Source organism: Erinaceus europaeus, chromosome 9, assembly GCF_950295315.1.
Source record: "Erinaceus europaeus chromosome 9, mEriEur2.1, whole genome shotgun sequence".
Taxonomy (NCBI): Eukaryota; Metazoa; Chordata; class Mammalia; order Eulipotyphla; family Erinaceidae; genus Erinaceus; species Erinaceus europaeus.
Genome location: NC_080170.1, coordinates 31,754,169 through 31,781,378, shown reverse-complemented (window position 1 = coordinate 31,781,378; position 27,210 = coordinate 31,754,169). Strand labels below are relative to the sequence as shown.

At 37.6% G+C, this 27,210-nt stretch overlaps 1 protein-coding gene and 1 pseudogene across 6 annotated transcripts in view; one reads left to right on the top strand and one right to left on the bottom strand.

The window, feature by feature from the left end:
* Nucleotides 1-21,563, top strand: part of MLF1 (myeloid leukemia factor 1) — a 30,354-nt gene extending 8,791 nt beyond the window's left edge. For 2 of the 6 annotated variants that reach the window (XM_060197592.1, XM_060197593.1), the window contains exons 3-8: nucleotides 4,191-4,232; nucleotides 10,150-10,233; nucleotides 12,295-12,423; nucleotides 16,409-16,568; nucleotides 19,004-19,142; nucleotides 21,258-21,563. In XM_060197592.1, the coding sequence (XP_060053575.1) occupies nucleotides 4,191-4,232; nucleotides 10,150-10,233; nucleotides 12,295-12,423; nucleotides 16,409-16,568; nucleotides 19,004-19,142; nucleotides 21,258-21,363 (660 nt within the window). In that variant the 3' untranslated portion in view covers nucleotides 21,364-21,563. Of the gene's footprint in view, nucleotides 1-4,190; nucleotides 4,233-10,149; nucleotides 10,234-12,294; nucleotides 12,424-16,408; nucleotides 16,569-19,003; nucleotides 19,143-20,523; nucleotides 20,596-21,257 lie in introns of all 6 variants that reach the window. The other 4 variants (XM_007521059.3, XM_060197594.1, XR_009551555.1 and 1 more) reach the window with 3 other exon arrangements.
* On the bottom strand, nucleotides 1,159-3,073 carry LOC132540176 (NEDD4 family-interacting protein 2-like; annotated as a pseudogene).
* Nucleotides 21,564-27,210: the final 5,647 nt, after the last annotated feature.

The following is a 27,210-nucleotide window of genomic DNA, read 5'->3' as shown; positions in this document are numbered from 1 at the left end:
TTTTAGAGGATGATAGGACTATATACTATTAACCAAACTTAATGCATTTTCACATTTTTTAAAATTATGGTCTCACCTTAGAATTTCTTCTTATGTTTTTTATTTGATTTGCAAAGTTTAACAAATTAAACAGCTAAAGAAAAAGAATTACAATATTGAAAGACATTTTATTGGCTTTTTAAAATGTGAGAATATCTTGTCCAGAAAAATAGTTTCCAAAAATGTTTTAAGTGAAATAAATACAGTATCTAATACAATCTCTTTCTGCAAGAATCTCTAAAATGAGCAGTGCTAAAAACCCAGCTTTTCATATGGGAACCCCTAAAACAGGCATGGAGGGGAAGGGAGGAGAAGGGAGGGGAAAGTTTTCCTACAAATAGCATGTGGAATATTCTCACATTTTCTTTCTATTTGTCCTGAAAAAGAACCCTATCTTAAACATCCAAATGTTCTCTACATATTAAGTAGATTAATTTAAAATTAATGAAAAGATATACAGATACAGTTTCTAAGAAAAGACTGCAGAAAGTGATTTATGCATGGTTATTTACTCAGTGAGTTTTGCTTAATAATGATGTAAATATCATATTAAAAAAATCTGACAAGGCCTTTCTAATAATCAGCGCTTCAGGTTTCAAAACACTGTATATAACGTAGGATGTTTCATCTGTCGTTACTCGGTGAAACTAAGAGCCAGAAACTAAAGCATTTGACATGGTTCATGATTTCATTTTTATTATAGTAAAGGTTGGGTGAGAACTCAGTGGCACTTACAAGCTGGAAGACTGTCTACCACTCAACTCTTTCAGTTGTATCTAACACTGATTAACCAAATGTGACTGGATCTTACTACTATAACTTCATGGTTTCTTTCAAGTATATGTAAATCTTTTAACGGGGCATATATGCAAGTATGCAAAACAAGTGAAATATAAATATTTAAAAGAATGAACAGAAATGGCTTTTAAGCATAAGCCACCCTTGCTATTTGATTTTGAAGCTCTATCTTCATGAGTTTGTCTTCTGTTAAAATTATAGATTAAAATTATTAAATTATTAATTTATTAATATTTAATATTATTAAAATTATTAATTTACTATTAAAATTATAGATTTACATACAGATGATCTGAAATTTTCACATTGGTGTTAAGGAAGGAATGTCTGGTTGATGCAGTCTCTATAATAAGAAGTATCTTGTTCTATGAGCAGCTACCATACTTTCAGACATATTTCTGACTTTAAGATAATAAACAAATCCTCTGAAGAAGAGAAGCAGGCCAAGTACAAGAAATATCCACCAGAGCCAATACTGACCATTGAAGTATCCAGGAAAATGATCTGAAAACCTGACAATAAGGATCCATTTGATCAACGAAAGGGCCAAATCCACAGCGCCATACCTTCCAGTGAAAAATGCCAGCATGAAAATTCCATCATCTCCTACTCTGAGTGGGTCTGAGTCATGGAGTTCATCTCTCTTTTTAATTTCTTTATTGGGGAATTAATGTTTTACATTCGACAGTAAATACAATAGTTTGTACATGCCTATGAAGTCATCTCTTGGACGTTCTTCCTCCTGAATCTGAAGTTGTAGGTACTTCCTACAAGTACAGTAATGCTACTATAAGGTAGAGGAGAAGAGTCAGTTTCAAGTACTAGTGCTGAAGGAACAGTCTGCGTGATCTGTGGTGTTGGGTTTGAAGTTGATGGTTGCTCTACAGATGATTCTGAATTATCCTCTTCATTGTACAGTAGCGGCCAGTGCCTGGCTGTTGATGAACGATGCTGCCCGGTTCAGGATCCGGCTTCCGAGCCAGCGAGTCCCCTGGGGGCGCAGCCCTTTCGGCTGCCTCGGTTGACAACGTCGCTGCAGCAGCTCCCCTTCCGCCTGGCTTTCTGCCACCGTGGTCGCCAGATGGGGCCACTTTACATCTGTCGCTCCCGCAGTAGCCACACAGACCTCTGCGTCGGCCTCAGCTCGCTCAGAATTTATGTTTTAAAAATCAGAACAACAAAAAAAATTCTTCTCTAGACATGAATCTGTTGCACTACTAAAAGTGTTATCTCGCCAGCCAAAGTTCAATATTTTACTATGGGAATATTTTTTACACCAGTAGTTCATTTGAGAATCAATTTTGTTTAAAATTAGATAATTTAATCCATAAATTTATTTAATTTAGGTGACCTGTAGTTCAAGATATGGCATGCCACTACCGGACATTTAGATTGAGTGATAGTGTCCCCAAAGCTATCTAAAATCTGTTATTTCAGTAAAAAGAAACACAAAGAGCAGTTTTCTACTGCATCAATACATATTGGAGATTACTGTTCTAGCTAGACATTATTAAAAGTATATATTATTGAAATAACTTATTAAAGATTTAACAGAAACAGTTTTCTCTATTTTTCAACCTATTCCACAGAGAAAAATTATCACTGAGTAATAATAAAACTTTATACTTTTTTACACATACATTTAAAATTTATATTCAACATTTGAAACTGTCAAGTAGTGAAAATTGCATTTTGTGTGCATGTGTCTAAAATATTTGTTCGGGTCGGGTTACATAGCATAATGATTATTGCAAACATACTCTCATGCTTGAGACTCCATAGTTCCAGGTTCAGTCCCCCCGCACCACCAGAGCAGTGCTCTGGTAAAAACAACAACAACAACAACAACAACAACAATAATAAATATGTACATAAAATTTCTGTTCATTTGTACTTGTTGGGGAGTGTAGTTTATAAACTATTAGTATTGAGTATTTCACCTGTTAATATGCAAGATTCTTTAGCTTATTCAAGACTAAACATTTTTAAGTTCTATGTGTATGATCCTTTCTGAAGTCTGCTGCTTATTTTATTAGTTCTTATTAGATTTTTCCACTAATTCTGTTAATCTGTAATGTTATTAATATAGATGTTTTTATGTTACTTGGTTTTAGGCAAGATTAACTGATGTTTTAAAATATGTAGTTGAGCAAAAAAAAAAAAAGATTTACTTAAGCTTAATTATTGCACCTTACATTGGTGTAAATTTACATTTCCTTTGAGAAATGTGTATCATAATTCACAGCAGATATCACTTGCAACTACCTCAAATAAATAATAGCTGTTTGCCTGTTGGGCTCCTGACAGGGTCTACAAAATAACTCTATAAAGACCAGATCACCTCACTTATAGATGGGATTTGAGAAACAACCACCAAAAAAAAAAAAAGGGAGGGGAGATACTGGGTGAAACTTTATAGTTTACTGCAGTAACTCCAAGGACCCTAACGGAGGGAGGTGCGAGGAGAATGAAGGGGGTGAAGACCCACTGTCCTCTGATGGAGGACAACGACAAGGTGGTGGTGGGGTAGTGTGCTAAAACCTATGGTGGGGGAATAAGGAACTACGCATGTGATTAAAGAATTCTATAAATGTGTAAGATTTTTTAAAAAAGATTTTATTTTATTGATTCAAGAGAAATGATAGGAGAGAGAGAGAGAAAGAACCAGTCATTACTCCGGTACATGTGCTGCCAGAGTTTGAACTTAGAACCTCTTGCTGGAGAGTCCTGTGCCTTATCCACTGCGCCACAGTGTGTAAGATTTAAACTGTGTTAATTATGCAGCACATTTCTTGTTTGAGAATTGTCCTAAATGATAACCAAAATCAAATTATCTTTTTATTTATTGAATAGAAACGAGAAATCAAGAGGGGAGGCCATGATAAGGAGGGAGAAGGAAAGACACCTGCAGCACTGAAACTTTACCCCCCCCGCAGGACGGAACTGGGGGAGGGGGGCTTGAACCTGGGTCCTGTGCACTGTAACATGTACTGTTTACAACCAGGTGTGCCAGTGCCTGCCCCAACATCACATATCTTAACCATAGCCAGCATTTTTTTTTTAATATTTACTTATTCCCTTTTGTTGCCCTTGTTTTACTGTTGTAGTTATTATTGTTGTTACTGATGTCATTGTTGTTGGATAGGATAGAGAGAAATGGAGAAGGGGAAGACAGAGAGGGGGAGAGAAAGACACCTGCAGACCTCTTTGACCGCTTGTGAAGCGACTCCCCTGCAGGTGGGGAGCGGGGGGCTTGAACTGGGATCCTTAACGCCGGTCCTTGCGCTGATGCCACCTGTGCTTAACCTGCTGCACTACCGCCTGACTACCAACATTTTTTTTTTTTCCCCTAGACGATTAGTTCTCTTGTGCCTTTTAGCAGATTCGGTGGTATGGTTCGTATCATGAGACACTAATTATTTTCGTGTATTTGTTGGATGTTGGATTTTTATTAACTCAAACTACAGTGGCATGCAGTCTCACTTTCATAATGCCTTTTTGGGGGTCGGGCGCTAGTGCAGCGGGCTAAATGCACATAATTCCTTTTAGTATTTGTACTGAAAACCTCTGCTTCATATATTAAGTATATCTTAGCATGTTTGGGCATGCATTTTCTGATGTGATTCATGTTAGTATAACAAGACTACAAAAATATGTTTTAATAGGTAAATAATCCCTCTATTTACAAAAGGGGTCCCCATAGTTGTGTTTGAAAGTTGGAGGTGGTCTGGGGGATAGCATAATTGTTATTCAAAAAAGCCTTTTTTTTTTCTTACTATATATTTATTTAACCAGAGCACTGCTCAGCTCTGGTTTCTGGTAGTGCTGGGGATTGAATCTGGGACCTTTTATGCCTCAGGCATAAAAGTCTTTTTACATAGCCATTGTGCTATCTCCCCAGTCCCAAAAAGAGTTTCCTTCCTGAGATTGAAGAGTCCCAGGTTAAAATAAATAAATAAGTGGAGATTTCCACTTGCTTACAGTGACTTTCTAAAAGGTCAGAGAGTGCAAACTGTACAAGCAGGTTTAGGACAGCAGACATTGGTTGCTTTCTCTAGGACTCTATTGCTGTTTCATGCTGATCTTTCTTCTCATGCCCTTATATGACTACTCTACAACAAGCTTTCCCCCTTTTTGGTTCTGTTTTCTGTGCCCTACTTCCTCACATTTAAAGACAATTAGAGGAATAGCAGCAAATGAGTAACATGTCTTTGGGATATTTCCTATGAATGCACATATGATATTCAGAAAAGAAATTTTGTTGTTGCTCTGTCTTCTAGTCTTAAACCATTTGTCTGCCTGTAACATTTCTCCTCTTGATCAGAGATTTTTAATTTTTAAAGGGGGGGGGGAGCTGCCATAACATAGTTACCAGTAAAATGATCAGGAAGTGCTGCATTCGGTGGGATGGGTGGATAGAAGTCAAGCAGAGAATACTTTCTGGACCTTAAGGATTAATAGTAGTTAGCCAAGAAAAACAAAGGGGGGGGGATGTTCACAGAGGAAGCAGTTTGTACAAAGATCTGGAGGCAAGAGACCTCAAAGATATTTAAGAGGTAAAGAAAGACTTTGTTTCTTGGTAAAAACCCACCCACTCTTCCTTACTTCATGCTTGCATCCCTCCTCATCACCTCTCTCCTTGCCTTCCTTTCTTTCCTCCAGGGTTATCTCTGGGGCTTGGTGCCAGCACTATAAATCCACTGCTTCTGGTGCCATTTTTGCCCATTTTTTTAATAGGACAAAGAGAATCGAAAGAGATGGAGAGATACAGAGTGTCTCCCCTGTGGGTGGGGAGCCTGGGTCTTGAACCTGGATCCTTGCATGGATCTTTGCACTTAATACTGTGTGTGTGCTTAACTGGGTGTACCACTGGCCACCCCCCTTGGTAAGGACTATTGACATCTTAAGAGCAGGGGAAGCAGTTGATAAATTTTCATTAAAATGGTAATAGTCAGATTCTCATTTTCCAATGATCATTATGCCTTCAGTAGAGAGATTAAAAAGGACCATAGTGGAGGCAGAAAGGTCAGGAGGCTGTTAAAGTGTTCTAGGAAGTATTAGTGATAGCTTCTAGTTGTGTAATGGCCTAGGTGATAAAAGAGAAATAATTTCATTTGAGAGACTTAAAGAGGTGAATAGATAGAATTTGGTGATTCATTGGATTAAAAGAGCAGTGGAAAGAGAGCAGGAGAGTATTACTTTTCTCTGCCATGATGTATTAGATGGGAATGCCCTGAACTAAGGAACACAACACTGATGCAGTACAGCTATAAAGGTAGAGAGAAAAGGATCATTGTTTGAGGTGTTTTGCATTTGATGCACCTGTATGTTCTCTATTTGGTAGAGAGATACATAGGTTTGAATTAAACTAGAGACTTTTTTCAGATACTAGTATTAAAGTCCTCCTATATGCCAGGAATTCTAAGTATTGGAAATAGAGGAGTTAATGAGATACAGAAGATAGCCACGTATTCACAGACATTATTTTTATAGAGTGAGGAGTAGACAGTAAACAAAATAAGTTCAGGTAGTCAGGTACTCTGAAGAAGCTGAGACTGGGATAGATGCATGACAGATTAGTGACTGGGAGAGATGAAAGGTGATAAACAAAAGGTGAGACAGCAATTACTTTAGACAGATGACTGGAGGAGGTGACGCTGCTAACGTGGTGATACTTGAATGTTGAGAAGAAACTTTGCCACAAGTCAGGAGGAAACATTCAAATCAGTGAGAAGAGAAAATGTGCAGTTTCTGAAGGCCTCAAGAACCCAATGGATCAGTTACTCCCACTTCTTGTGATTCCAAGATGATTTGCCACCCCAAAGCTCAGACAAACATAGTTATCGATGGCTGATTTGATATTTGATTTTAAATCAAGAGGGCAGACTATATCCTCAAACATCAGCCGTCTCCTCTTTCTCCTCATCTCCGTCTTTCAGCTCTTTTTCTGTCATGAATTATGTCTCTTACACAGCTCTGAATCTCAACATACATAGTGAAATAGCTGCTGAATTGTGCTGAATCTCTGAAATGCAGATGAGTTCTATTTACTTTTTTGTGTGCCCAAGATATATTAGTATCGCCTAAATGTACTTTTTTGTTCCGTACAATGTTTAGTATTAATTCTAAAGAGGAATTGGATTTTTCCATCTACTTCTTACTGTGTTTAGCAGTAAAAATCCATTAGAAGGCAGAGACACAAGTAGATCTTTGCCCAGCCCAGTTAGGCACAGCAAAAGTAACTCCAGAAGAGTTGAAATGCCAGTGTTCAGCCACAGTGCATGAACATTATTTAAAATAACGGCCTACATGTGCTACATGTACAAGGTGTTCCTTGAATCCAGTACTTCTGTTTTATAATAGTAGATAGTACAATAGCTGACACATTAGAATGTGTGTGTTTTTATTTTCTATTGCATGCTCCAGTGATAAAACCTAAAATCTTAGCATATTTCTCTTTCTTCCTTCCTTCCTTCCTTCCTTCCTTCCTTCCTTCCTTCCTTCCTTCCTTCCTTCCTTCCTTCCTTTCTTTCTAGATGAGGTTCTGGTTAAAAAAAATAAAGGGAGTCAGACAGTAAGTGGGTTAAGTGATTCTTTTGATGGATCTGGCAGTCAACTGAAAAACTTTTGGGATGGACTCACCAATCTAGATGCTATGAAAAACATGATTCATGAGACAAGGCCAAAATTTCAACATTAACAGTAGTTTAGAAGAAGTTAATTATAATTTTTAAAAAAGTATTTACTTATTTATTCCCTTTTGTTGCTCTTGTTTCTTTTATTGTTGTAGTTGTTGTTATTGATGTCGTTGTTTGATAGGACAGAGAGAAATGGAGAGAGGAGGGGAAGACAGAGAGGGGGAGAGAAAGATAGACACTTGCAGACCTGCTTCACCGCTTGTGAAGCGACCTTCCTGAAGGTGGGGAGCCGGGGGCTTGAACCCAGACCCTTATGCTGGTCCTTGCACTTTGCACCACGTAATCTTTCTGAATGACTCTCAAAGATTAAAAACCAATGGAGGAAGTAATTGAATATACGGTAGAGCTTGCAAGAGAAATCGAATAAGTAGAAAAGAGCAAAGTTGGCCGGGGGGGGCGGGAATGTTTGTAGCATCCATCACAGGGAGATGAGAAATTGTACCCACTTATCAAAAACTGGACTGTATACCACCAAATGCCCCCCAGGTGATACAAAAGTAAGTAGAGTCAAAAAATATTAATGAATTATTACAGTCATAATCAAAATTTAAAAGTTTGGTGAAGAGTGAGAGAATGTGAAACTGTGACAATAATAATCCTGTAAGTTAACGTGTTCAGTTACGTACTGAAGTTGAAAAAAAAATAAGTGGATGAGGAATTGCTTCTAATGTATAAACAAAGTAAATGACTCTTTTATTGGAATCTATTCCTCATAAAGGTGAACATTTTTAAAAATAACACAAGGGGTTTAGAATATTATATATACCTGGTGAGGGAGTTCAGTGGTGGCACACCCAGTAGGGCACACGTGTTATCATGCGCAAGGACCCAGGTTCCAGTTCTTGGCTCCAACCAGCAAGGGCCAAAGCTTTCCAAGTAGTGAAGTAGTACAGCAGGGGTCTTTCTCTCTCTCTCTCTCTCTCTCCCTCTCTATCTTTGCATCACCTCCTCTTTCTCAGTTTCTCTATATTTATTCTAAAATAAAATAAAATATTAAAAAAATGGGGTCCGGGTGGTAGCGCAGCAGACTGAGTGCACATGGAGGGTTAAGTGCACATGACATGAAGTGCAAGGACCGGTGAATGGATCTTGGTTCGAGCCCCTGGCTCCCAACCTGCAGGGGGGGGTCACTTCACAAGCAGTGAAGCAGGTCTGCAGGTGGCTATCTTTCTCTCCCCTTCTCTGTCTTCGTCTCCTCTCTCGATTTCTCTCTGTCCTATCCAACAACCACAACAGCAATAATAACAACAACAACATGGGTAACAAAAATGGGAAAATGGCCTTCAGGAGCAGTGGGTTCATAGTGCAGTCAGTAAGCCCTAGTGACAACCCTGGAGGCAAAAATGATGATAAAAAAATAATCATAGTTGATAAAGTTAGGGACAGGGCTTGAGGATTTTTTAAGAAGCTGTGACTAGGGAGTTGGGTAGTAGCGCAGTGGTGAAGCAGGTCTGCAGGTGTCTGTCTTTCTCTCCCCCTCTCTGTCTTCCCCTCCTCTCTCCATTTCTCTCTGTCCTTTCCAACAGCAACAACACCAATAACTACAACAATAAAACAACACGGGCAACAAAAGGAAATAAATATTTTAAAAAGTTGTGAATAAAATGCTATGATATGGCATAAAAAATTGTCATAGTTACCACAGTCTACAGCAACCACCATCCTCATCAGTCAGCAACAGTCAGTATTGAGACAAGATCCTCCACCATCAAATATGTGACTTTTTTAGCAATAATTTATTGTTTAGGGGGATGTGCATGGAATAAAATCCAAGCCTCATATATGCAAGATTTTAATTATTTATTACTATTATAATTAGAGCATTGTCCAGCCTGCCTTATTGTGGTGCTGGAGATTGAACCTGAGACTTCTGAATGTCAGGCATCAAAGTCTGTTGTATAAACCATTATGCTATCTTCCAAGCCCCGATATTTCCAGGGTGTGCTTACATAGGCACACCTGTGTGTCCCCCCCCAAGAGTCCAAATTGCTCTTTACTGAAACGTTGCTATTGTAGAAGAATTCTTGTTTTTGTAAAAGAACATCTCTCATGCTTAACTGGTATTCTACATTGAACCTTCAGTATAAGGCACAAAATTAAGACATCTTAGTGTAGGTGTCTGTTATGTGGATCCTACAGTGATGGAGGGCTGGTTGGTTCAGAAGCAGCCTCTCTGAGCCATATGGTAGCATAGTGAGAGGGAATAAAGAAAAATTCAAAGATTATCCTCTGTCTGGAGCTGTCCCAACTTAGAAAATTTCATTCAGTATTTAAACATTAACGAAATTGTTTTGAGAAATTTGGTAAGTAATATATGTATGTATATCAATGTTGATGCATGTCTGTATATATACACATATATATGCATATATTTACAATATTATAACCCCCTAATTATATATATACTAACCTTTTGGGATTTTGTGCATGTTTTGATTTATTTCTTTATAAAATAATTTTCATTGAATAGTCCTTAAATTATCTTTGCCTGATGAATAACAGCATGAGATTCTATTGTATAAATCAGGGTAAAATGTTTTTCAACTGTTTGGGAAGGTTAGTTTTCTTTTGTGTTGTACTTACTGTTGTCAATGTAATTCCTAATGTCCTCTAGCGTGCAGATGTCAGCCCTTTTCACGCAATGGATCGAATGATGCTAAATATGAGAAACAGTATGCAGGAATTACAAAGAAACTTTGTAAGTACTAAAAAATGGACGGAACAAGTATTATTGGTACCATGTATTATAGTGACATTCAAACTTTTTTAACCATAGGTCATAGTAGATGAAAAATATATCTTACCGGTAGGGTGGTGGTGTACCTGGTTGAGCTAATAAATAGATCACCATGCACAAGAACTGAGCTTCAGGCCCAGTAAACCCAGCTTCCCACCTGGAGGGGAAATCTTCATGAGCAGTGAAGCAAGTGCTGCTAGTGTGTCTCTGTCCTATCAAAAACCAAAACAACAACAAAACAAAGAAGAAATGGGTAAAATGGCCACTGGGAACAGTGGATTCATCATGTGGGTACTGAGCCCCAGTGCTAACTCGGGTGGTAAGAAAAAAAAACAAGACAAGAAAATATATTCTTAGATCATGACCCCCATTTACATACTTTATAAATATACCTGAAAATATGTCATGAAAAAAAGTGATCATACTATTCATAGTGTTGATACCTTTTATTTCCTGTTTTAAAAATCCTGTTCACAACCCACCAAATTGACTTCATAACCTAAAAGTTTGAATGATAGCAGTAACTTTAAGAAAATTCAACCCCAAAAACATGTCTCTGCTGAGTATCTATTACAAATATTTTATGTGGATTTAGATTTTTTCTTTTCTTTTTCTTTTATTTTTTTGCCTCCAGGGTTATCGCTGAAGCTCTCTGCCTGCAGTATGAATCTACTGCACCTGGAGGCTATTTTTCCCCCTTTTTGTTGCCCTTGTTTATTGTTGTTGCTGTTATTATTGTTGTTATTGCTGTCATTGTTGTTTGGTAGGACAGAGAGGAATTGAGAGAGGAAGGGAAGATAGAAAGGGGTGAGAAAGACAAGACACCTGCAGACTTGCTTCACCACCCATGAAGTGACCCTCCCTTGCAGCTGGAGACTTGAGGGCTCTAACCAGAATCCTTACGCTGGGCTGGTCCTTATGCTTCACACCATGTGGCATACCCACTGCACCACTGCCCGGCACTCGTTTATCTTAATTTTTTAAAACATTTTTATTATATTTATTTACTGGATAGAAACAGCCAGAAATTGAGAGGGAAGGGGGAGATAGAGAGGGAGAGATACAGAGATACCTGCAGCCCTGCTTCATACCTCACAAAGCTTTCCCCTTACAGATGGGGATCTGGGGCTTGATCACTTGTAACATGTACATTCAACCAGGTGCGCCACCACCTGGCCCCTCAGATTTAGATACTGTTTTTATTTTTATTTATAAAATGGAAAAATACTGACAAGACCATTGGATAAGAGGGGTACAATTCCACACAATGGATTTAGATATTTTTTAAGATTCACTTATTAATGAGAGAGAGAGAGAGAGAGAGAGAACCAGAGCATCACTCTGGCACATTCAATGCCAGACATTAAACTTGGGACCTTGTGCTTGTGAGTCTAGCACTTAGCCAGTAGATGGCTTTACTTAAGATACTTTCATTCTTTATAGCCTGTCTATTTGAACTAATTTGTTTTCATCTGAAAAGGAAAATCTCAGTATAGAAATTTCAGGAATAATGTTTAGGTACTAGACTTGTACTTATCAGCTAGTACTAATAACCGTATCTCTCTGTAATCATGTATAACATCAAGATAATTACTTCATTTGGTCAGAGGACCCATATAATTTTAGTCTTTTAGTTTGGGATGTAAGGATTGATCTGAATATCTAATTCAAACCTGTATTATTTTAATAATATAGCAATCTAGTACCCATAGAACATGTAAAACTTCTCAAATTACGGATAATTGACTGGACATTGGAAAAATTGTACACAAAGATCAGCCAGTGATTATGAAAGTAGCATAGGCTTCAGATCACAGTATTTATATTTATATCTAGGCTACAAATTGTTGGTTCTCAAGACTCTCCAAATTAATTATTTATTGGGAATTGCAATTTATTAATTGAACGAAAGGAACAACCTTTCCAGGTGTGTGTCCTTTGAATACAGCATACAAACATTTTAATATCCTTGTATCTAGCTGACCTATAACTACTATGGTTACAACTTACGTTTTTCTCTAGGGTAACCTTTCAGTGGACCCAAATGGACATTCATTTAGTTCTTCCTCTGTTATGACTTATTCCAAAGTAGGAGATGAACCACCAAAGGTTTTTCAGGCCTCAACTCAAACCCGTAGGGCTCCAGGAGGAGTAAGTATTTTCTCAGTATTCTTGGAGGTCTGTAAAGTTGTATAATGATAGATTGCCTATGTTAAGTTTTAATTATTAAAATTTTATCTGGTTCAGGAAACACAGAAGATACATGTCACTGTGAAAAGCATTAAAGCTAATTATTCTCACAGGTATGAAGTGGTATCTTATGTTGTGTTTATTTGCACTTTCCTAATAATCAGTGACTCAGCATTTTTTCTTATGTCTTTTGGCCTTCTAGATATCTTCTCTGGTGAAGAGTCTATTTATGTCTTCTCCTTATTTTTTAATGGGGTTGAATTTTTTTGCTGTTTAATTTTGTGAGTTCCATATGTATTTTGGTTATTAGCCCTTTGTCTAATGTATGGCATGTAAAGATCTCTCATCCGATAGGGTATCTTTATGTTTTGATGATGCATACCAGAAGATCTCACTTTTAGGTCGATCTTAAGAAGGAAAGAAAGGCAAACACAGAATGAAACTTGGATGAGGCATGGCCTGCTGCAGCAAGGCCATGGATGATGGGGTTGGGGAGAGGTGTAAGCGAGTATTAGGGAATCTGCACATGATGGTAGAGGAGGATTTAAGTTGGTGGTCCTGGAGGTAGTGCAGTGGATAAAGCACTGGATTCTCAAGCATGAGGTCCCAGGTTTGATCCTAGTACCAAATGTGCCAGAGTGAAACTCTAGTTCTCTTTCTCTCTCCCATCCTCAATAAATAATTAAGCCTATAATAGTAATAATAATAACAATGTGGGGGAGATAACATAATGGTTATGCAAAGACACTTTTCATGCCTGAAGCTCTGAGGTTCCAGGTTCAGTCCCCAGCACAACCATAAGCTAGAGCTGACCAGTGCTCTGGTAAAAATTAATCCCTGAGCCAGGAGATGTTATTTTTTAATTTGCATTTTTTATTTTTTATAATTTCTTTATTGGGGGATTAATTATTTACAGTTGACAAAAATACAATAGATTGTACATGCATAATATTTCCCAGTTTTCCACATAAAAATTCAACCCCTACTAGGTCCTTCTCTACCATCATATTCCAGGACCTGAACTCTAGCCCCCCACCTACCCCAAAGTCTTTTACTTTGGTGCAATACACCAACTCCAGTCCAAGTTCTCCTTGGCGTTTTCCCTTCCGATCTTGTTTTTCAACTTCTGTCTATGAGTGAGATCATCCCATACTCATCCTTTTGTTTCTGACTTATCTTAACATGATTTCTTCAAGCTCCATCCAAGATGGGGTAAAGAAGGTGAATTCACCATTTTTAATAGCTGAGTAGATTCTATTGTGTATATAGACCACAGCTTAACTCAGCCACTCATCTGTTGTTGAACACCTGGGTTGCTTCTAGGCTTCTAGGCTTTGGCTATTACAAATTGTGCTGCTATGAACATAGGTATATATAAATCTTCTTGGATGGGAGAAGTACATTTTTATTATAGATGATTCTCTTTATTGTTTTATTAGGGAAATAATAACTTATAAGGCAGTATATCTACTTTCCTGTTGATATGTAGGTGTTCTTATGTTTCACTTCTTCATCTTTATACATATCTCTTCATGTAAAAGGCCTAGAAATGCTCTTTTGATTGTGGGAAGTATGTATTTCATCTCCTACTAAAAACATACTGCAAATTTACTGTCACATTGATTGAAGTTGATGACTGCTATATCCTATGATACAAGAATTCCCAGTAAGCACTTACAGAAATAAATAAATAAATGGGCCAGATGGTAGTGTACCTGGTTAAGCACTCACATTACAGTGCAAAAGGACCTGGGTTCAATTCCCTAGTCCCCACCTGTAGGGGGACTTCATGAGTGGTGAAGCAGGACTGCAGGTGTCTCTCTGTCTTTCTATGTCTTCTCTACTCTCAATTTCTTTCTGTATCCAATTTTTAAAAAGGGGGGGGGTTGGGCAGGAGTGCAGCGGGTTAAGTGCACATGGTACAAAGCACAACGACTAGTGTAAGGATCCAGGTTTGAGACCCCAGCTCCCCACCTGCAGGGGGTCGCTTCACGGGCAGTGAAGCAGGTCTGCAGGTATCCGTCTTTCTCTCCCCCTCTCTATCTCCTCGCCTCTCTCCATTTCTCTCTGTCCTATCCAACAACAGTGACATCAGTAACAACAACAACAATAATAACCACAGCAATGATTTAAAAAAACAAATAGGTTCACCTGTTTAGTGGAAGTGAATGGTTTATTTCTTAGTTATTACAAATAAAATTTCCCTTTAATGATGGCACTGCTACAATAAAACTAATTTATCTGAAACATTTAATCTACTAAAAGTGACATCTTAAATTTAAACATAAATGTAGATGTCCCATAGCAAACCATGTTGATAGTCTGTAGCTATCGTAAATATTCTAACAACCCATAGAGCTGGTAGGCAAGTGCCATAAGATCAAGTCCAGCCACATGACCACTGGATAATTAATTGCTTTCTTTGTATGAAAGCTAAAATAAAACACCTATCTACATTTTCAAGGACTATATTGAAAGAACTGTTTTTGATGATATCAGGTGGTATGACCGCAGACAAAAGCATTGCTTTATATAACTATTCTTTGTTTTACTGTTTAATTACAATTTTGATAAAGGTTAATTTGTATTTGGTTCTATTTGTCCTATACATTTTCATTTTTAAATTACATTTTTAAAAAATGATAGAGAACCAAGGTAAGTCTTGTGCTGTACTACTGTGTCACCTCTCCTATCACTGTTTTACTTTTTTTTTCTATTGGAGGATTAGTGGTTTACAGTCAACAGTAAAATACAATAGTTTGTACGTGCCTAACATTTCCACATAACAATACAACCACCACTAGGTCCTCCTCTGCCATCCTGTTCCAGGACCTGAACCCTCCCCCTCACTTCAGAGTCTATTACTTTGGTGCGATACACTAACTCCAGTCCAAGTTCTGCTTAGTATGTGCTCTGTGGCCCTGTGCCTCTGAATAAATCCTGATTTCTGAGGGAGTTAGTCACCCTTTTTCCTAAGTTATCACAGGAACGATGTGAAGAGCCTCCTACTATATAGCCACACCTCCTGACCACTGGGAGTGTAGACTTTCTCCCTTACCTCCATGTCAGTATAGGCTCCTTGCTGCTTTTCCAGCCCTTGAGGGCCAACAGCAGTGGAGACCCACAGTTGTAAATTGGTGAGACTTAAGTTCTCTTCCCTTCAGCAGTCTTTTTGTTGATAAGACTTTGACTGGTGTGGTCCGGAAGGTGGCACAATGGATAAAGCACTGGATTCTCAACCGTGAGCTCCCGAGTTCAATCCCCGGCAGCACATGTACCAGAGTGATATCTGGTTCTCTCTCTCACCTCCTATCTTTCTCATTAATAAATAAAATCTTTAAAAAACTCAGACTGGTGGTCCGGGAGGTGGCGCAGTGGTAAAGCTTTGGACTCTCAAGCACGAGATCCCGAGTTCGATCTCTGGCAGCACATGTGCCAGAGTGATGTCTGGTTCTTTCTCTCTCTTCCTATCTTTCTCATTAATAAAATCTTAAAAAAAAAAAAAAAAAAAAACACCTCAGACTGGAGGTGGTGTTTCAACTGGCAGACTGCCAGACTGGTACCAGCTGCCAGCTGCTCCCAAGTAGATACAGACTTTTAGCCCCAGAAACCTCTCCTTAAGTCCCTGTGTCCATAAGCCAATTTGCACTCACCTATGGCTTGGTGGGTTCCTGGAGTGACGACGACCCTAGTCTTCCCTTGCTGCATTCTCAGGTGATCCTGTTGCTACATTTCACTTTTTAAACAGCCCAGGAAATACTAGATTACTATTTTACTTTGCAATTGTAGTGCTAGTTGGTAGTGGAACCATGTACCCTTGTTTTTAGAACCGTGGATCTAAATGATGTTACCTTTGCCACTTGCCTTGTGGAATTTAAAAATCTTATCCATACTTCATATATATTTAAGTAATAACAGTACCTTTAAACTTTGTTTATATTTATAGATAAAGGAAACTAGGAGAGCAATGAGAGACTCTGACAGTGGACTCGAAAAACTGGCTGTTGGTCATCATCTCCGTGACCGAGCTCATGTCATTAAAAAGTCAAAAAACAACAAGACTGGAGATGAGGAGGTCAATCAAGAGTTCATCAATATGAACGAAAGTGAGTTCTAGAAAATAGCATTCTTTATCTTAAAGTAAAGTAGCAGCTCCGCTTGTAGAACTTTAGATTTTTGTGAAAACATTTCATAAAATTGCTAAGGTAGTTATGAATAGTTTTCATTATTCATAGTAGATTTGTTATTATAGTGACTTTCGATAATGTTACATGCCATTTTTTTTTGTTTTATACTTGAAAGGAGAATATTTAGTAAGACTGTCAGAAAGCAAAATGAGTTTTAAAATATTTTTTTCTAGAAGGCGTCCAGATAGTGCACCTGGGAGGGTCGCTTGCTTTGCATTCAGTGTGACCCAGGTTCAAGCCCCCAGTACACACGGGGATAGTGTGGCACTGAGGAATGTTGTGGTGCTGTGACCTCTCTCCCTTCCTTCCTCGATCTGGAAAACTTGACTCAGCAGTGAAGGCCTGGCAATGATAAGAGCAAATTTTTCCCCCTGATTATCACAGAAAAGTATACTTGAAAAACATAAAGATAATTTTATGTTTGTATCAAGAAATATTCAAATTAATATTTTACTCTATATATTTGCTATATGAGCAGTGCCATGTGATGTTTTTTTCTTTTTTAAATATTTGATAGGACGGGGCCAGGTGGTGGTGCACCTCATTGAGTGCATACATTATATTTCACAAGAACTTGGGTTCCATCCTCCAGTCCCTACCTGCAGTGGGGAAGCTTCATGAGTAGTGAAGCAGTATTGTAGGTCTGTTTCTCCCCCTCTCAATCTCCTCACCGTCTCTGTCCCAAAAAAAAAAAAAAAATATATATATATATATATATATAAATATATATATTTAAAAATTTTACAGGACAGAGAAATTTATAGGCGAAGGGAAGATAAACACCTATAGTACTGCTCGTGAAGCTTCCCTTACAGGTGGGAGCGCGGGGCTTGAACCTCAGTCCTTGTGTATGTTAATGGGTGCACTTAACTAGGTATGTCACCACCAGGCCCCTCTATGATGCATGTGTGTGTGTGTGTGTGTGTATCTTTAATTCTAATTTTTTAAGTTTAATCATGAATAAACCATACTGTTTAATTATCTTGTATTGTTGGGTATGTAGGCTTTTATGTAGATAAGATGTGTTAAGTAGACATTTGTCTTTCAAATATAACATTTTCAGTCCACTAAGCCCTCCCAGGATCCTATTTTCATATAGTTTTTTAATATAATTTTTTGTTTGTTTTTACCAGAGTACTGCTTAGCTCTAATTTGAGTTGCTACTGGGGATTGAACCTGGGATCTCAGAGATACAGGCATTAGAGTCATTTTACATAACCATTAAACTGTCTCCTCAGCCCATCTGTAGGTTTTTAAAGTTAAGTTTATCTCCTGCAGGCATAGAACTTTGGTGGTAGAAGTAGTGTAGAATTATGCCACTGTTGGTGGGGGTGTATGTAAGTGATTATGCAGAGAGACTCATCCCTGAGGCTCCAAAGCCCCAGGTTAAATTCCCAGCACCAACATAAACCAGAGCTGAGCAGTGCTCTGGTAAATAAAATAAGATAAAATAAAGAATTATACTCCAACAATCTCATAATCTTGTAAATCACTAATAAAAAATAAATAGAAAAAAAAGACTTTTAGTTGGGTTGGGGGGGCATGTATCTGTTACATTCAGAAGACATTTTTAAATAACATTTTATCAAATGGGATTAAATTATTTTAGAAAAAAATCTCTAAGGTGGAAGTTTGATAAGTTTTTTCTGCAATGATTTGGAGGCTAGAAAACACTTTAATTATTACAATTTTGTCATATTTTCTGTATATCTGGAGTACTTCACAGCTAACATGTTGAGGGAAATCTTATGAAACTATATAAGAGCAGTCTGAAAGAACAAACTTTATCATTTACTTATTTTTGTTATTATGAAGTTAGATCATCTACTTTGTAGCACAAGTTGACAGCCAATATGGGCAACCTGTCTTAGGAAATTGACAACAGGAAGTTGTGAGGTCAAGTTAATACGAAAATGGTGACGTGAATAGGAAGTGCTAATGACAGGAGGTGTTTCCAGTACAGAAGGACATCATCATTACTATGGGATGCGATAACTCAGGACAAGAGTACAAGTCAGTATAATTGGTCAAAATACCCACTGGGTAAGATAACATGATATTTCAGGAGATTCATGGACCGAGTTATCAATAACTAGTTAAATACATAGATAACTAGTTATATCCAGATAACTCACCTAGTTATAGATAACTAGATCCAGGAACCTCCTTATCAAATTATCAGTAGGAATAAGAAGACAAGATATTGCCGTTATATTTGAAGCAATTTCTGCCAGTATGTATCCTGAGGTTAAGGTTATGGAAACCCAGTGCCAGTAGAATCATGTGGGGAGCAAACAAGTAACTGGTGGCAGCTGATATAATGATTATCAATTTTATTTGGATATTTAATGCAGGTGATGCTCATGCTTTTGATGATGAGTGGCAAAATGAGGTTTTGAAATACAGACCAGGGGGACAGTCTCGCAATCTAGAAAACACCAGACTGAGAAGTGTGGGTCATGAGAAGTTAGGATCCCGAGAACTTAAAAGAAGGTAAAATACTTATAAAATGCAATTGTGTTTTTTAAAGAAAAGAATTAGAATAAAACATGTAAGTTTACCTTTGTATCAGGAAATTTAACAGCCAAGTTGTTTATATCAGCAATACTTTTTATTAAAGATGTAGTGGTCTTAAATAATATCAGTATTCCACACAGATTTAAATTTGTATTAAAAAGCCATTAATATTTTAAGATGGTGTATAGCTCCTAAGCAAGCTATGCTATAGAATAGGGTGGGTATGTTTGGCCTGTGGGAGGTAAGCCTGAGTAATCACTTGGTCTGACTCTGCCAAGGTGATCAGAGGTGAGGCTTGAAATGCCATAAATCTAGAAACTTTTTTTTTATAACAACATTAAGTGTTAATTTTTTTCGTTGATAATTTTGTATGGTCCATGAAATATGTTACAAATACCCAAATGACACTTGGCAGAAAAAAGTCCCCACCCCTGATTTAGAAGGTGGATGTCAAAAATCTTACATAGCAGCCTGAGAGGTGGCTAGAGCACTGAACTTTAAAGCATGAGGTCTTCAGTTTGAGCTGTGACACTATGTACCAGAGTGAAGCTTTGGATATTAACAAATATATTTAAAAGTTTTCCTAAGTAAAGGTGAGATATCCTAATGGAATTAATCCTTGTAAGTCATTTTAATCTGTACATTTAAAAATACCATATATTTAGGGCCAGTGGTACACTGATTGAGTGCACATGTTAACATGCTTAAGGATCTGGGTTCAAGCCCCTAGTCCCCACCTACAGGGGGTATGTTTCATAAGCAGTTAAACAGGTGTCTATTTTCTCTGCTTCTCTATATATACTTTCAATTTCCCTCTGTCCTGTCAAGTAAAAGAAAGCGAGCAAAAAAGGAAGGAAGGAAGAAGAAAAGATGAAACAGTGGATTTGTTGTACAGGCAGCGATAACTCTAGAGACAATTAAAAAAAAAGTCATACACTTCTTATAAAGATATTTGTGTCTATAGATATGATAAGAGAAAAGGCACTGTATTTGAAAGACTTAGGAAAACTTCCCAAACAAGTGAAAATCATTTAATGGTAAATAAAATTTTAGGCACTTATATACTATACAATGGTATGTAGATACAGTTGATAGTAGGCATTATATGCTAGATATTTTGAAAGAATAATAAAAAATCCTCTTTTGGAGTTACCTTTTGGAATAGCCATCTTTAGAAAAATTAATGTGCCGAAACTACAAAGAGTATAGGCATCTCTATGCTTAATATTTATATAAAAATTATAACTTAATTTGTTTCTTTGGGGGAAAAATTGAAAACAATACCTAACTCCTATCAATAATTGCATGAGAGAGAGAGAGAGACCTTACCAGGCTTTAAAACAGAAATTTGTTCTAGGCTATAAAAGTGGAGGATGGCTGCCGAAGTTGGAAGGCTTCACAGAACCAGCGGTGGACAAATGGGCATCAAGTAAATCAGAAACTTCATGCAGAATTCTACATGCTAGCACTATTTCTTTTTAACTGCTTGTTTAGGAATCTAGAATCCCAAAGCTTCCTATAGAATCATGAAAATTGCTCCCATGCTGCTTTCAACTCTGTCTCATTACTTGTCTCACTATGAAAAGTTTACTAGTAAAAACTTGAATGCTAAATTTGAATATGAAAGGCAGGTCCCTGTTAGAGAAATTATGCCCTTTAACAAACCTGCAGATTCCTTGATCTACACAGTGACACTTTCTCTGAACTAGCACTGGAAATAGAACTTTCTGAAATGATTTTTCCTCAGTAAATGCTGATGTTCTGTTCAGTCACAATGAACTACATATGACCATTGACTTACACTTAAAATGTGGACTTCTTCAACTGAGAAATTAAATATAAACATTTTTAAATTGATATATAAATGATCAGACTAGTGGCTATCACGTTGGGCAGCAGAGGTTAAGTTGCAAACAGTTAAATCTGACTTAGGAAAGCTGCTCTTGCTCTCTTCAGTGTGTAATCAGTCTGCCTTATATTTTCAAAGCTAATGAACCTGTGAGATAAAACTCTCTCTACAGCGATTTTACCATCTTTGTGTTTTGTATTTACTCATTGTTGACTATTAAAATTTATATGTATATTCCTCAGGGAGAAACCTCATCAAATGCCAGCCATCGAAAGGGGAAGAAGATCAAATGCTTTTGTGGACAAACTCAACATCAAAGGATCTCCTGTGAAAATCAACCAAAAATAAATAGTCTTGCACTTGATATGTTTCATTTTGATTGTGTTAATAGAGGAAGTAATGGTGCTGGGAATACAAATAAGACCAATCTCTTGTCAAATCAGTACTGTACTTAGCAACTTTCTTCTGGTATCTGAATGTTCTTGGAAGCAGTAGCTCTATATATTGTCCCTACTTTCAGAATAAAACTTTGATTTTCAAGAGTGCAAGTAGGATTGTTCAAAATTCTATTAACTTCTTTGAAGCTTACTAATTTTAAATGCTCACATAGTGATTTTGCTATCCCAGATATTTTCCTGTTGCATTGTTTTCTTTTCTAGATTGAAGATTGAATGTAGACCTAATTTTGTCATTTATAATTAGCTACAAGAATGTAAACTGTTTTAAAATAGCCTCACATTTCACACTCAGTCATATTAGTAAATGTCTAAATAATTTAAGATTTTATGTTCTAGGTAGCCAAATAGCTTAAAGCTTTAAAATAAAAATAAATGCATGATAGTTTCATGAGAGATTATTTTAATAAGGAACATAAAGAATAAGTAACAAATTTTTTTTTTAGTTTGGATACAGTATTTCTTTACTACTCATTTTTTATTATAATTGATTTTACAGTGGTTTACAAAATTAAAAGATTTCAAGGTTGTGGTTTCATACCCTTAGATAGAATGTGTAAATCATTGCACACATCATCAGAGTTCTGTGACCCCCAACCCTTCCTGCCCTCATAAAGTCTAACAGGCAGTTTGACTACCATATTGTTCAGTCATTTGCTTTAGTATATGCATATTCTACAGAAAAGCAAAATCATTTGGTAGTTATCTTTCAGCTGTTAGTATAATCACCTCCCATTCTATCCATTTTGTCCAAACAATACAATCTTATCTTTTAAAATTGCAGAGTAGTATGTGGTCTGGGAGGTGGTGCAGTGGCTAAGGCACTAGACTCTCAAGCATGAGGTCCCAAGTTCAGTCCCCGGCAGCACCTGTACCAGAATGATATCTGATTCTTTCCCTCTCTCCTCCTATATCTTTCTCATTAATAAATAAATAAAATCTAAAAAAAATAAAATTGTAGAGTAGTATTCCATTGAATATATATGTCATAATTTTAATTTTATTTTATTTACTGTTGGGTAGAGACAGAGAAATTGAGAAAGGAGGAGAGAGAGAGAGAGAGAGAGAGCGAGAGAGAGAGACCACCAGATGGGGGTCAGGGGCTTGAACCCCGGTCCTTGCTCACTGTGGTGTGTGCTCTTAACCAGGTGCACCACCACTTGGCCCCTTCCATAACTTCTTTAATCAGTCATCTGTTATTGGGGGTAGGCATTTAATTGCTTCCATTTTTGGCTATTATGAATAGTGCAGCTATTTAGTATAGAGGAGCACATATCTTTTCAAATTAGTGTTTTTGTGCCCTTTGGACATACGCTTAGGAGTGGTGTTGCTGGATTATAAGGTATTTCCATTTTAACAGAAATATTAAAAATATTTATTTTAATGAGAGGGATACAGAGAGATAAACATAAAGAGAGAGACCACCAGAGCACTCCTCAGCTCTGGTTTATGATGGTGCCGGGGGTTGATCCTGTCACCTCAGAGCCTCAAGTCTTTTGTATAACCATTATTTTATGTCCTCTGCCCCAACAAAGAAATTTTAACTTGTTCTAGTATGTTTCTTTTTATTTGTAAATAGTTTATAATTCTTTTACAGAGTATATTCTTTGGTTGTATATTACATGCTTAATAGTCATCAGACTTTACATTGATCTTTAACTTCTGAAAGTGGCATATTTCTGCTCTCTCTTCTGACTCACAGCTTAATCTGTCTCCAGAGTTAACATTCTAAAATTGAAGTGTCCTTGGAGAAGCTCTGCTCAGTTCTTTGTGTGACATTTAGAAAAATACATTTGGTATTCTGCAAACCTGGATGATTGATTGTCTCAAAATTTCTCAGACAATTGTGTGTATGCGAGCAAGATGCTTAGTATTTCAGCTGTGCCACTATATAATTATATCATTAAAACTCAGCTCTGGAATCTTTATTCTAGAATTCAAACATTAGACACCTTTATAAAAGATAGGTTCAAAGTTTCTAAGAATGTATCTTGACTCTGGAGTCTTTGTTAAAGAAAATCCTACGTGTAGTGTTTTGAATAAAAACATAATCTTAAGTGTGTTTAACTTTGAATGTAGCATTATGATTACGCTTATGCTGCTCTTCTAGTGGTCGCTATAATAGTCTGTTAATTTTACTTGTTAGTATTTCATGCCTTTGACCACTAAAATAAGATGCATATGTGGTAATTTACTTTTATAACTAACAGTAGTTGCATATATATGAAGGTTGTTAAAATTTAAGTCTTAGGTGGTATCGGGCAGTAGCACAGTGGGTTAAGTGCACGTTGAGCAAAGCGCAAGGACCTGCATAAGGATCCCAGTTCAAGCCCCCGGCTCCCCTACTGCAGGGGAGTCGCTTCACAGCTGGTGAAGCAGGTCTGCAGGTGTCTTATCTCTCCCCCTCTCTGTCTTCCCCTCCTCTCTCCATTTCTCTCCGTCCTATCCAACAAGGAACGACATCAGCAACAACAATAATAACCATAACAAGGGTAACAAAAGGGAAAAAAAATTTAACTCTTAGGTCAGTAAGATAGCTCACCAAGGAGAGTCTCTGCTTTCCTGTGTGTATGACCCATGTTTTTTTTTTTTAATTTTTACTTATAAAAAGGTTAAACACTGGCAAAACCATAGGATAACAGGGGCACAACTCCACACAGTTCCCACCACTAGAAATCCGTATCCCATCCCCTCCCCCGATAGCTTTCCAAGTCTTTAACCCTCTGGGAGTATAAACCCAGGATGACCCAGGTTTGAATTTGACCCCCATGACATAAGTACTTTGTTTCCCCAGAAACATATGTACTTTGGTGACTTGTCTTCTCTCCTGCTTTTTCTCTCTCTCTGTCTCACTTCCTATTTGAGTCACCCTGGAGCAGAGAAGCCCCTGCAGCAATGACGAAAGAATGGAATCTTAGGCATTCTTTAGTATACTAATAACATACTATGACATACTGAGAAATTGTTACAAATTTTAAATAACGCTAGTGCATAAATACACTGGAAAGAACAAAAGCTTCCTAGAATTGGCACTAATTCTCCTTTTTCCTAGATGATTACACTGATGATAACTTGAATTATTACATGAAAATAGAATTTAATAATGCACTAAGCAGTATAATTCATTTATATTGGGTTGTCAGAAAAGTCACGACGCATTTTTGCATAGAAAAACAAAAAGTACAACTGACTTTTCTGACAACCCAATATATCAGGCGTTAGAAAATGTACAGAAACTATAGATATATGTATACACACATGATTACTTTTATTACCACTAGATTTATCACTTGGACTTGGTGCCTACATGACAAATTCATTGTGCCTGGTGGGCATTTCTTCATGCATTTTTTAAGCCTATTTTTTTTAATGTATTAGATTTGATTGATAGGTTAGAGGGAAATTGAGAGCAGAGAGGGAGGTGGGGAGGGAAACAGAGACACTTGCAGCACTGCTTCACCTCTTGTGAAGCTTCTCCCCCATTGCAGGTGGGAACTGGGGCCTTGCACCCAGATACTTGCGTGTGGTATCGTGCTCTCAACTAGGCGCACTACCACCCAACCCAATATACTTAACATTTAAAATATATGTGTGTATGATACACATTACAATATATAGCAATGTGATGACTAGATTAAATGTCAATTTTATGTCCACATAACATATTTTGAACTTTTTAAAAAAAACTACTACTTAATGCTGAAGTCAATTTAGTAAGTATAAAACAGGTTTACCATAACTTGTTCCTTTATTACTGTTTCTTTGTGTTGTCCATTGATCTCTCTGGAACCTGATGTCTTTTGGTACTGCCAGAATAGTTTGGTTAATCTGCCTTTGACACTGGTCAACTTCTATCCTTGGGATCCTTGCCATTTTAGAGATTCCCTTTGTGTTTAGCAGTCAGTGATCATTTCTTCTTATTCCATCTCAGTGATCATTTTTCATCATCCTACCTGGGTGACTTCACTGTCCTTGACTTCACAGAGCAGCAGCAGGGGCACACTGGAACCAAATTGTGCCCTGCATATAGTAATGTGGATTTAGGAGGTGTGGGGTCTTTGTGGAGCGGGGTTTTGGTTATGAAGGCGGAGTCTTCCTAAATAGACTTAATGCCTTTTATCAAAAAGGCACCAGAGAGCTTCTTTACCTTGTGAAGACAGTGAAAAAGTGTGAGGAGGTGTGGGGTCTTTATGGAGGGGTGTTTTGGTTATGAAGGTGGAGTCCTCGAGTCCTCCTGAATAGACTTAGTGCCTTTTATCAAAAAGGCACCAGAGAACTCCTCTACACCTTGTGAAGACAGTGAAAAAGTGGCTATGAAACAAGGAAATAGAAACTTACAGACCTCAAAGAGCTACATGAAGTAAATATAAACTATATGCTAGTCAGTCTGATATTTTTGTTAGAGCAGCCTGAATGGAATAAGACACTGTTCTTAGGATAATGGGACAGTTTGGGAGTTCTACTGATGTTTGACCTAGAGCTTCACTACAGTGAATTAGAACCTTCAGTCTGGTGGTAATGTACATATCTGAGACCTTATGGAAGCTCTTCTGGCCCTGGTTATACAGATTTTTCAAGAGGTCTTGATCCTGGTGATCTCTAATCCTTAGGACATGTTTGTTGTCTTCTGGGGGTTGGAGTCTCTGATCAGATTTTGGTGACCCCTTGTGAGTTTGGATAGTAAATACCATCTCGTATTGTCTGCTTGTCTACCATCTTGTATTTGTTTGTGAGGAGTCCCCTTAGCCTTGCCTGTGTGCAAGAAACTTGCTTCTATCCACCCATGTTTACTTCTGACCACATCTCAGTAGTCAGGTGATTGAACGTTGTGTTGAATCCTGAGACACATTGAAATACTTGATTTGAAATAGTTGATACTACATTTGATAGGCTCTCAAATAGTTTGTCTGCTAACAGCCTCATACTACTTTCTGGCATAGCTCCAACACGGAGCTATAATTATTTTGGGAAACTTGGCATGAGCAAGAACTTAGGAGAATACCAAAGGCCACAAGCAAAACCTCAGAAGGAGAACTTCTGTATTGTCCAAAAGATACCACTATATCTACGTGGAAGATTACCATTTGTTAATTCCATATACCCAGACTTTTAAAAAATATTTATTTCCTTTTGTTGCCCTTGTTTTATTGTTATAGTTATTGTTGTTATTGATATCATTGTTGGATATGACAGAGAGAAATAGAAGGGGGGAAGAGGGGAAGACAGATGGAGAGAAAGACAGACACCTGCAGACCTGCTTCACCACTTATGAAGCAACTCCCTTGCAGGTGGGGAGCCAGGGGGTCGAAACAGGATCCTTAAGCCAGTCCTTGCTCTTTGCACCATGTGCGCTTAACCCACTGTGCTACCGCCCGACTCCCATACCCAGACTTTTTATTATTTTTACCAGAACACTTCTCAACTTGCTTATAGTGGTGCTTGGAATTGAACCTGAAACCTTTGGGGCCTCAGGCATGAAAGTCTTTTGCATAACCATTATGCCATTTCCCAATCCCATACCTGGACTTTATAACTGTATGGATTTATTTACATTTTATCTCTCGTGAAGAGGGAATGTACTTAGCCTTTTACAGAGGTGATTTCATCTTTACACTAAACAGCCAGCACAGAAAGACGCCAGCACCACATGGGAGCAGCACACAAAACACCGAGGAGAGGCTCCAGGAATGGTGCAGCAGTGCAGTAGTATCCTCTCTCCTCTCTGTTTCTTTATATCAAA